Below are 12,092 nucleotides of genomic sequence, written 5' to 3'. Positions count from 1 at the left end.
CAGGGGCCAGATGCAGTCCCTGGCTTGCCTGGATCCAACCGCTGGTGCTCAGGGATCCTGCCCCCCAACATTGGGGAGCCCATGCTGGCACTCCTGCCCCCTGCCTGACTGATTTTTCTGTGTGTCAGCGGCCCCTGACCCAAAAAAGGTTCCCTACCCCTCCTGGTTTACCAGTTTACATGATCACATCCCTAGTTCAAATCAAGGGCTAAAGCAAATGAGTATACTGAGCACTTATAGAATGATGTTCTGGGTGTGCTTCTGCCCGAATCCATGTCAGGTCTGGTTCCTCTGGCACCTAGATGTGTCATTCTGGGACTTCTCTGTTCAGACTGACAGTCTCATCAGTGTCAGCTCAAAATCCCTAGGTCATCAGGTGGTTATTCCATACTCTCAGTTGCTTTTCTTTTTTTCTGGGAATGGATATAGGTGTTTTAAAAATGAAATGGTCTTATCACTTTCCAGACCAGGATCAAAACTCTGGGGGATTTTATAGCTCAACCATAACATTGCTCTGCTGAAGGGCTGGTGAACATAACCATTTCTTATCCCAATGATACTTGGATGCTGCTTTCTCTGTGCTACAGGGTGAACTGTGCCACAAAAGAGAGATTAGTTCCCAGGGGAAGATTGCCAGTGGAGTTTTTTTTTAAATGAGCTGTTAAGAGGGGCTTAGGACAGGAATATACTTAATTAAACTAGGTTTTCAAGCACTAAAATAAAATACATGAGCATATTTCACTTGTAGGCTGACAGTGTACTCCCAGCATAATGATGCCTTTTTAGCCAAAGGCAGTAATAATATAAATCAGAGACTTGGATTGTTCTAATTTGTTTGGTCTTACTCAAAACAAAGTGAAGCTAATTTGCAGTGCTACTGAACATTCAAGTCAAAGCAGACTCAAAGCATTTGAGGTTTGTCTTTTCTGAGCTGTTTTATCCCAATCATAGTCATGGCTTCATGCAGTGCTTCAGAGATCTTTCTGATATTATTGAAGTTTTTCTTATCCCCAGGGCTTTAAAAAAAATGTAAGAAATTGGAGCCCAAGGGTGAAACTGACTAAATAACTACATGCTGAGATGATAAATTATATTGGCTAATATCACAGTACCGTAGGGTATTTTGCTCAGGTTATAGAAAAGGGTGGTTACTAGCAGATATCTCCCTGTGCTGACAAATGACCAAAAGCTATGAAGACTCCAAGAAATTATGTGGAGCAGTGTTTCTCCACAGCAATACAAACAATTGAAATCTTTTTGATACAGAATATAGAAATAATATAGAAACAGAAATGGAGATAGAAATGAAATCTTCCTTTGAAGTTTTCAAGTAACTTGCACGTTGCTGCTATTGCATCCTAACTAACAAAATGATGTACTTGTGTGATGAGATGGTTAAAAAAAAAAAAACACCAGTAAAAGCCCTCAGCATCAACAGTTTTTTGTTTTGCAGAAAAGCTGGTAATAGGAACTTTCCATAAGCACAGATAAATTAGACTGAGGTGGAAGAAGTCATTTTTGACATTAGAATACATGGTCAGGAGCAATTAATATGGCAGGCTTAGTTGTCTCCCACCATATATTGTATATATATAATATTGTGTGTTTAGGGGTGTTGGATAGCGTGTAATTGAATAGTCGTGTAACCGCATCAGATTTTAGCAGTTACATGACTATTCGATAATCCCACTCCTAGGGAGCCCCCTGCCACTCCATTCTGCTGCCCCTCTATCAGAGGAAGCAGTGCGGGGTGGCAAATGGAACCGGTCCATGAGGAGAGCCAATTTAAAAGCTTGCCTGCCCTCCCCACCCCCCTGCAGACAGGGGCTGCTGTCGCAATGGAAGCAGCATTGTGGGGAGGAGCAGAGCCTGTGCTAGGGGCAGATGGCTTTTAAGTTGGCTCCTTCCAAGCACTGGCTTCTGCTCCTCCCCCCCCCCCAGCTCTGTAAGAGGCAGCACGGGGGGTGGGCAGTGGGAGGTGGGTCTGCAGAGCTGGCACACACTGAGAGCCAGCTTGGAAGCTAGCTCCTCATGTATATCGACTTCTGATTGTCCCCCTCACCCTCTGCGCTGGTGCCTCTCTATGGGGGGGAAGGGGAGAGGTGGATATAGTGCTCATTAGGAGCTGTCTCTTGTCTCCCTTCCCCATCCTTCTTTCTGCCTCTGATACGGAGGCAGCAAGGGGGAGGGGAATGTGTGTATTCGACAGGATTAATTGATAAGCCCAGGTTTACTGGTTAATCATGTACTCATCTACATGTTGACATCCCGTGTGTGTGCATGTGTGTTTATACACACGTGTTACAATCTGCATATATACTATGCAAACGCCAATGGGATGCATTGGGTACATTTGAACAAAGAGACAGGCAATGCAAGAATAAAGTTCTCTCTGATTCACTTCAGTTTGCTCACAACATTGTGTCTTGTAAGCAAACTGGTGATATGCCCTGATGTTGTGGAGGTGAGGGTGTGAGTTACGTAAGGTTCCTCTATTCCATGTACTGCCCAAGCAGTACTCAGTCAGTTCCCATCCCCACATAAAGTTTTTGTTTGGTTCTGAAGTTATTTAGGAGCAAAAGTAGTATTAGTACCCAAAAAGGTTGTTTCTCTTTCACTCTTGTATAATTCAGAAGCTGAAGAAATTGTCCTTTAAAGATTTAAAACAAAAAAATCCCCACTGGGCTGAGACAAGAGTGGAATTTTTCAGACCAAAAAAGCTACAAATGTGGTTAGGACACAACTATTTGGCATGTACCTGGGGCCTGAAACATCCATGTGAGAGGCGGGCACTTTTCACTTGCATGATTGACCATGTCACTGTCTTCCAGATTTCAGAGAGGCTGACGTGTTTGGGTTTTTTTTCCAGCAAAAACAATGGGGAGTCCAGTGGTACCCGGATAAATGTGTTAGTCCTTAAAGGGCTAGGGGACTCTTGGTGGTTTTTGCTGCTTTTCAGGGATTCTCTTACTTTTTCTCTGCCATTTTACAATGAGCCACCCAAACGTCTAGGGCCTGATTTTCAGAAGAGCAGAGCACTTGCAGCTGGCAGGTACTCCATTGGGAGTGTCAGTACTCAGAACTTCTAAAAGTCAAGTTCCCGGTGTATTTTGTGCTCATGTTTCCTGTGTGCGTACATGCCTTCTGCAGGTGAGAGCCTTTTTAATAATTTCCAGTGCTTTCTGTTGCTATGTAGACCGCAGCCAAGCAGCTAGCTGAAGTACTCCTCCACTCCTTGAGTGAAGACTGTTACTGGAGCCCCTTATCTGAACCTCTGCCCGAGTTCATCAACAAGGAAGATAACACTTACGTGAGCAGTCTTCTTCAGCGGAGACCCCAGCTGTACACAGGAGACAAGTAAGGCAGCTCTATATTTTGGTTTCCACCCTGAGAGGAAAAAGCATGGCTGAAGTGTCCCTCAGTGCCAGCATGATTCCTGATCCACGTAGCCTTGTTCATTTTTATGTATTTGTTTGACTTCAGAATGCCTGCTGAAAAACCCAGACCTAAATCTGGCATATTTAGTTATTTCTGATGAATGGAGAATATCTGATTAAATCGCTGTTTCAGTTGTGGAATGGGATGAAGGTTCTGAGGGCTCAAAAGAGTCCATTTTAAAATACGCACTAGAGCCAGGGGTGGGCAATAATTTTTGACCGGGGGCCACTTCAGAAATTTTTGAAGTGGCCCCGGGTTGCCCTGAAAGGGGCAGGGCCTCAGGCGGAAGGGGTGGGGCCAGGACACTTCTGTGCTTCCCCACCCATATACCCTGATTGGTCTGGGGGCGGGGGAGGGCATGAAGTCTTTTCACCATCAGCTGTTCAGAACAGCTGGCGGTTTCCTCTATGTACCTGTGACCCTGGCAGTGGGAGGAGACTTCACATGCTCCCCCCACTCCTGTCCCCAGGTCAGTCAGAGCTTGGGGAGGGGGAGCACATGCAGTCTCTTGCTCCCTGTCCCCGCCCTGCAAGGGAGTGCTGCGCTTGGAGTCAGCCTCCACCTGAGCAGTAGCTGTGGTTTACTCTAAGTACCGAGCCCCTTGCAGGGCAGGAAGAAACTCTGCACACTCTCCCTACCCCCACCAGTCCAATCAGGACTTGGGGGGCGAGAGGGAGCACATGAAGTCTCCTCCCGCCCTGCCCCTGTCCTGCAAGGAGCGCGCAGCGCTTAGAAATGCCATGCGCTCCTTGCAGGGCGGGAGTAGACTTTCCATGCTTCCCCCCACCCTGATTGGTCTGAGAGAGGGGGAACGACAGGACCCTTTGGGCCAGATCAGCCCACTTGGCAGGCTAGATCTGGCCCACAGAGGCCCTTTTGCCTACTTCTGCTCTAGAGCTTTTCATTCTGTGAATTTGAAAAAGAGGGTATTATGTAGCAAATGAATCATACATGAGGTGTTTCAAGTTACTGGTCCTCTTGTGACATTAAAAATAGAAACGGGTGGGCTAATTCCTGATCTTGTTTATAAAAAAGTTTTTGTCTTTTAGCCTGTACTGCCCTCAAGACAACATAGAAGAGGCTCTTCTCCTCCTCTTGATCAGTGAATCCATGGTAAGATAAAATGAGCATTTAATAATGATAGCAATAAGATGTATCTAGCATTTGTGTATCAAGTCTTCTGGAAGTTTTTGTAAACTTCAAGGAATTCACATGTTTACAAAATCTCCCCCAGCCAGCTGAAAATAAGTAAGTCAGCAGGAAGGCAGGGACAACTGTGTCTTCTCTTAATGACTCAGGTTTTATTATTGTTTATTAAATGGATATGCAGTACAGAGCTAGGGGATCCTTCTAAAAGAGTGATTTGCCCATATTGTGTTTTGGAAAATAATTTCTGAAATGCAGTTTATAAGAATTATTGTGAAAGGAAAACAAGTATTTTCCTCTCCTCAAATATAAAAACTTTGTGTTTTGTGTGATTTTTTTTTACAAGCTTTCTAGCATTTACAATGATGATTTTGCATGCAACAAATGAGTTGTGTGTGCAACTCAAATTATTAAGGGATCTGTGAAGCTTTGATGCACAAAGCATATTTGTTAAAAAGTACATCTTTTTGTAATAATTAGAAAAAAGGAAATTCATTAGTCTGTTAGGGAGCAACTGTAATTGACAAGTGTAATCTTTGCAGGATTTCTGTACTGTTTGCTATGGTGGCAAAATAAATATTTCCTTTAGTAAAGGCTGCAATAATTGATATTATGTCTGATAATTGCTAGTACTAGAGCACTTATGTAGAGAAGTACACTACAGATATACGAAGAGTAAAAAACAACAACCCCTTTTTAAAGGGAAAACTATAAACAATAATGCAGTATTCAGAATTAAATACGTTATCTCTGGTATATTCAAAGATAAGCATCAAATGTAGACATATATTTTTAAAAGACTTAGGAACTAAAAGAATGGTAAGTGAATGTAAATGTTTTGTTGTGTAGGTCAGTGTTCTCTTCTGAATTATAGGTGGTACCTTCCTAAACTGGGACTCTCTGGTCTGGCAAAATCTGTCGTCCAGCAGGACCACGGATGTTCCTGGACCACAGAGTCCAGGAGCAGGGAGGTCTGGTGGTGGGGCAGGAGTGCGGGAGGGGGGAGTAGTGACTCTGCCAGGGAGCACTGACCTGGCCGTGCCGCTCCATCCACAGTCAGGGAGCTCCAGCCCCAGCAGCAGACAGTGAGCTCTGGCCCCGGCCCCAGCTGCGGACCTTTGGCTCAGGCTGCGGAGCTCTGGTCTGACTGCAGAGCCCTGGATGTGGTGCTCTGGCCCCAGCAGCAGTGGGGCTGGCAGCAGCTATAGAACCCTAGGGGGCTGGAGCAGCAGTAGGGCCAGGCTGGAGCCCTAGCCTGCGGGCAGCATGGGCATGAGGGGCAGAACTCCCCCTGGTCCAGCATATCCCCTTGTTCAGGACAGGTCAGGTCCTGAGGGAGCCAGACCAGGGAGTTCCAACCTGTACTAGTTTCTGGAATCTAAGGTAATTTGCTACTGCAACTTTTATTGAACTGTCTTTGAACCTGACCAGAGTCCTTCTAGAGTCAATCTGCAAAGTGCTGAGAACTGTCACCAGACCCAACCAAGCCCTTAACCATCTCAGTAGTCCTATTGATTTGGTTGGGACTAATGCACGTGCTTAAATGCTCAGCAAGATTGGATCTGAGCTCTGTGAAACAGAACTTCTATGGGTACTATAATCACATTGGATTTCTGATATTCTTTTCCTAAACCCTGCCCTGATATTTATAGTTGTAAGTCTACATGAAATTCTCTGTTAATTTGTAGGCCATAAAAATGGAGAACTAGTAATACTATCTAAAGCCAGGAATGATAGAGAGATATGTGCTGCTCGACCTTTACAATATGTCATTGATTCTTAGTCTTTATCTGAAACATCCCTGCTGTTCTGGTCCTGAATGGCTTTGATTAGCTGCAGAAATGGAAAATGGGTATTTGTATTATGTGCACAGCATTCTTAATGGAACATATGGAAACCAACAGGTTTATACTTTATATTTATAACATTTATAACCCTTATAACTTCAGCTAGATGTGAACTCAAGTCTCTTAAAAAAGAAAAATGAATAAAAAATGATCTGTGCAGAATAGTATCAAGAAACCTTTACACCTTGGAAAATAGCTTTTCCTCACTGATATTGTCTAATTTCAATGACTGTACAATATTTATTATTATTTATGTAGCAGCTGAAGTGCACTGTGTGCTTTAAATCCTCTATAACAACATTTCCCTCTGGCCCTAAACAATCAGTTTACAAAACTTTACATTACTGTAAGCAGACAGTTTGCAGACAAACAAGAGAGGGAGAGGATATAACACATTTTCCCCTCTCCTCTTTAATTACAGCCTGTGGAATTTTGAGTAACAAAGCTTGATGCTTTATGACCTTTCTTCATTTCCTGATCTTTCTCTTCCCACCATACAAACCCCTGGAAAAATTGGCAGTTCTAGCATTGCCTGCTCCACACATTCAAAAATAGTGGGTCGGGCCCATCAAAGCGGTGAAATTGGCTTAAAAATTGTGAGTTAAAAAAAGCAATAATAGATTTGGGGCTTTTTAAAATGGGTGTTCTGAGCTTTGAGGACACAGTTGCTTCATGTTTCCAAGCTTTTCTCTGCAGCCACAAGTGCTAGAAACATTTTTCTTTTGGTAACTGAAAGCTGAGATTCTCTTTGAATCATTGGATTCCAGGAGCTAGGGCTTTAAGAAATGATGCAGATCTTTTGAGATTTGTGATACAATCACAAGAGTTGGCAACCCTGCAAGCTTGCTAAGTTTTAGTCCTGCTGTTCATGGAAGAAGAGAACAGGCTTTTGGAGCAATGAATCACAGAATCATATAATCCTAGGGCTGGAAGAGATTTCAGGAGGTCATCGAGTCCAGCCCCCTGCTAAAAGCAGGACCCACCCCCAATTAAATCATCCCAGCCAGGGTTTTGTCAAGCCAGCCTTAAAAATCTCTAGGGATGAAGATTCCACCCCCTCCCTAGGTAACTCATTCCAGTGCTTCACCACTCTCCTAGTGAAATAGGTTTTCCTAATATCCAACTAAGACCTCCCCCACTGGAACTTGAGAGCATTGCTGCTCAGTCTGCCATCTGTCACCACTGAGAACAGCCTCTTTGGAACCTCCTCCAGGAAATTAAAGGCTGCTATCAAATCCCCCCTCACTTTTCTCTTCTGCAGACTAAACATGCCCAAATCCCTCACCCTCTCCTTGCAGGTCATGTGCTCCAGCTCCTTAATTATTTTGATTGCCCTTCGCTGGACCCTCTCCAGTGTGTCCACATCAGTGCGTCTAGAACTGGATGCAGTACTCCAGATGCAGCCTCACCAGTGCCGAATAAAGGGAAATAATCACTTCTCTAGATCTGCTGGCAATGCTCCTCCTAATGCAGCCTTGTATGCTGTTAGCCTTCTTAACTACAAGGCCCACAGTTGACTCATATCCAGCTTCTCATCCCTGTAAACCCCAGGTCTTTTTCTGCTGAACTGCTGCTTAACCAGTCGGTCTGTAGCCTGTAGCAGTGCTTCAGATTCTTCTTCCCAAGTGCAGGACTCTCACCAGATTTCCTTTGGCCCAATCCTCCAATTTGTCTAAGACACTCTGAACCCTACCTGTCCCTACCCTCCAATGTACCTACTTCTCCTCCTAGCTTAGCGTCATCTGTCAACTTGCTGAGGGTACAATCCATCCCCTCATCCAGGTCATTAATAAAGACCCCAGAACTAACCATCAGGGTACTCCACCTGATACCAACTGCCAACCAAACATCGAGCCATTAATCATTACTTGTTGAGCCCAATCATTTAGCCAGCATTCTGTCCACCTTACAGTTCATTTATCTGCTCAGTCCCGGCTCCAGCCAGCTCCTGGAGCGACCCCCCCCCACTCCCCCCCGCGCGGTTCTGCACAGCAGTCCTTATCGACCAATCGACACATTGTATCGATTACACGATTAGTCAGATAACTGCAATTTAACATCCCTGTTGTGTTACACCCTAGATGTGAGAACACTCATGCTTGTTGTGCAAAGTGCCACACATTGGTTTGGAGAGATTACGACTGGCATATATAAAATGGCAGTCTTGGATCTCATTCATCCACTGTGACAGATACCCTCCCTCTAGCCCTCAGGAAAATCATCTGGAGAGAAAGCTCTGTAACAGTTGGTAGGCAACTGTAGATCTGTCATTACTGGATTTACTCCTGTTTGAAGAGATTCCAGAACAGAAAGCTTCCCAATTTCTTACAAATGAATATCTTTACATAGGCAGGAATTGCAAAGGAACAGGAAGACTTGGAGAGTTCAGGATGTTCTCACCATATGTAGATAATGGGTCCAGCCCTGCTTGTCTTACTTTTACAGGCAATCCCACAGAAATCCATTTGGTTGCTCACATGATGTAACGAGAACAGGATATATCCTAGTATCTGTTTCCCTGCTCTACTCTCTATTCTTCCTCAGACTCTTACAGGTCAAATCCCTACTGTGGATTCAAGTCAGAAATGGGATTTGATTCTTTTTCAGATGTCTATTATGCAGGCACTGAGTTTATTGGCCTTGGATTCAACCAGTTCAGTTTCCAATACAACAGAGAAAAAGGAGCAGAAAACCAAGTTAACTTTGCCCCATTCAGGAGCAGTCAGCTCTGCAGTATTCCACCAGGAAGAGACTGTGCTCTAATATTGCCTTTTGCCACGTATTTGACACAGGGACTCAATGAATGCAATTTAAGCTGTGCTTTAGATTTCAGACTCAAGATGGGATTGATTCTAAATGTAAATAAACAGCTAAAAATGACTTTAAAATAAATACACAAAAGCTATTAAAAATGTTCCATTCCTGGTATGAGAAACCGCTGGGTGCGGTCAGTTCCAGCACAAAGAATACTCCAGAGAATGGTTGTTAAAATAAATGCAGCTACATTAAGGGAAAATCCTGCCTTACCTCTCTCTTCCCTCCCATCAGTACGGAATGCTTAGCTAGCCACAGAACCTGTGCCCATTCCTACATGAGGGTGTGGGTATCACAATAGGGGGAGCCCACTCTAAGGCAGCCTGGGTTAAATCAGGGGAAAGACTGGACTGGTGGAGTTACAGTTGCACCAATCAACCTGCCAGTCTCCTGCCATACATAATGGGTATCTCGGTTGCCAGGCTGATTGATGGTCATAAGGAAGCCCCACTGATCCATCTGGTTTAAAAAGTGTCTTCCCCCACATGTAGAAGTTCTCCCCCTGAGCAGCCCATGTACCGTTACTTGAGCAATGTTCTCTTGTTGCTGTAGAAAATTCACTTTGTTGAAAGATAATAGATAGGTTGAAGGAAGAATTCTTCCATTGACCCAGTACTGTCTACACTGGGAGGTAAGTTGTCATTGCTGCATCTCTGAGGGGAGTGGATTTTCCATGGATTTTTCACACCCCTGAGAAAGATATCTATGCCAATGTATGTTTTCAATGTAGACCAGTCCTTGGGCTGTGCAAACAGGATGATAATTAAACCTTCAGTTCTTAAACAAACAAGCTTATTAGGAAACATATGGCTGGGTTATACTCCTTCTCATAATACAAGACCTAAGAGTTACCAAATGAAATTAATAGGCAACAGGTTTAAAACAAACAAAAGGAAGTTTTTCTTTACACAACGTACAGTCAGCCTGTGGAACTCTTTGCAAGAGATTGTTGTGAGGGCATATCTATAGCATGGTTCAGAACAGAACTAGTTAAATTCATGGAGGATAGATCCATCAACAGCTATTAGCCAGGATGGGCTCTGATTGTCAGAAGCTGGGAATGAGCAGCAAGGAATGGATCATTTAATGGTTACTTGTTCTGTTCATTTCCTCTGGGGTACCTGGCACTGTCCACTGTGCCATTGCGGCCTTTCTTATGTTACTGTGCCACATAATTATGTGACAACTGTGGCTTAGTTATGTTATCTTTATATGTGTTTATATTAAAAAAATGAAGCAGCAAACCCAAATAGGTATTATTTCAGCAGTTATTCTACATAGAATCATAGAATCATAGGACTGGAAGGGACCTCGAGAGGTCATCGAGTCCAGCCCCCCGCCCTCAAGGCAGGACCAAGCTCTGTCTACACCATCCCTGACAGATGCCTATCTAACCTGTTCTTAAATATCTCCAGAGAGGGAGATTCTACCACCTCCCTTGGCAATTTATTCCAATATTTGACCACCCTGACAGTTAGGAATTTTTTCCTAATGTCCAATCTAAACCTCCCTTGCTGCACTTTAAGCCCATTACTCCTTGTCCTGTCCTCAGAAACCAAGAGGAACAAATTTTCTCCTTCCTCCTTGTGATACCCTTTTAGATATTTGAAAACCGCTATCATGTCCCCCCTTAATCTTCTTTTTTCCAAACTAAACAAGTAGAATATGTGTTATGCTACAGAAAATTAAATTCTACAACATAGAGATGTGCGCTTTAATGTGTAAAATAATGGTATGAATTACAGGCTAGTAAATTCTATGCAATAGCCTCTTATTTCACAGAGCAGATAGGAAATATTCTTTAATTGCTCACTTTGAAACATAACTTAAAAAAACCCCATTAAAATCTTTAATGAGTGCTTCTCCCTTTCTTCTAATTTATTGGCATCCTAATGTTCAACTTGTGTCTTCTTATAGCAGATATAATTGCCAGATCCACTGCCACCCACAGAGAGTGGGGCAAGGAGAGGCAGGCAGGGAGAGAGAAAGACAGCATAGTGTATACTATCATAATGTAATTGGGGTGGTTACATACCAAAACAATGAAAGCAAAGAAAATGCTGTTTAGGTATTTCCCACTGGCAATAGCCTCCATTCCGGTTTCTGAAATCCCAATTGAGGATTGGGTATCTTATCTTCTGAAATCCAAGTCAGGGGATGGGTAACGGAAAATTAGCATTCTACCCTTAGGGTCTCAATTAGAATCATAGAGTCATAGGGTTGGAAGAGACTTTAGGAAGTCATTGAGTCCAAACCCCCTGCTTAAAGCAGGACCAACCCCAACTAAATCATTCCAGCCAGGGCTTTGTCAAGCTGAGATTAAAAACTTCTAGGGATGGAGATTCCAGCGCCTCCGTAGGTAACCCATTCCAGTGCTTCACCACTCTCTTAGTACAGTAGTTTTCCCCAGCTCTCTATGTTCCTAATGATTGAATTCCCCATAACTATTGGCTATCTCTTTTTAATAACTGGAGTTCCCTCCCCTGAAGAGGTATCCTCAGTGCAATAGGATACCACAACATCTGCATGGAGGGTCCCCACTATGGAGTCATTTCCTTCCTTTCCAGCTGGATGATGTTCTTCCCTAAAACTTTCATCCTCCTCAACAGCACAGTCAGACCAGTTCTACTGTGTTCTAGCAAGTTTCACCCAAGTACTTCTTTGCCTCCCTTAGCTCTTCTCGTTCAGCCGCTCTGTTGTCCAAAGACCAAACATGGTCTCTGAGGCCAGGAGCAACTTGCACTGAATGTACACGTCCCACCTGCCCATAGGGCAGGTAATCATACATGCTGTACTGGGCTAGCCCACTCTCTTTCATAAGTTTTGCCTGTATTATCTCTTTACTTC

The 12,092-nt window shown here is 43.7% G+C and overlaps 1 protein-coding gene across 2 annotated transcripts in view; it reads left to right on the top strand.

The window, feature by feature from the left end:
* The window catches only part of TTC7A (tetratricopeptide repeat domain 7A), a 229,535-nt gene that overhangs the window by 34,569 nt on the left and 182,874 nt on the right, over positions 1-12,092 (top strand). For both annotated transcript variants that reach the window (XM_006125491.5, XM_075925403.2), the window contains 2 exons: positions 3,197-3,357; positions 4,488-4,551. In XM_006125491.5, the coding sequence (XP_006125553.3) occupies positions 3,197-3,357; positions 4,488-4,551 (225 nt within the window). The remainder of the gene's footprint in view (positions 1-3,196; positions 3,358-4,487; positions 4,552-12,092) is intronic.

The sequence above is a fragment of the Pelodiscus sinensis genome, chromosome 3, assembly GCF_052426305.1.
Source record: "Pelodiscus sinensis isolate ZL-2025 chromosome 3, ASM5242630v1, whole genome shotgun sequence".
NCBI classification, from domain to species: Eukaryota; Metazoa; Chordata; order Testudines; family Trionychidae; genus Pelodiscus; species Pelodiscus sinensis.
Note: the sequence above shows the minus strand (reverse complement) of the source record. Positions and strands in the feature narration are given on the sequence as shown.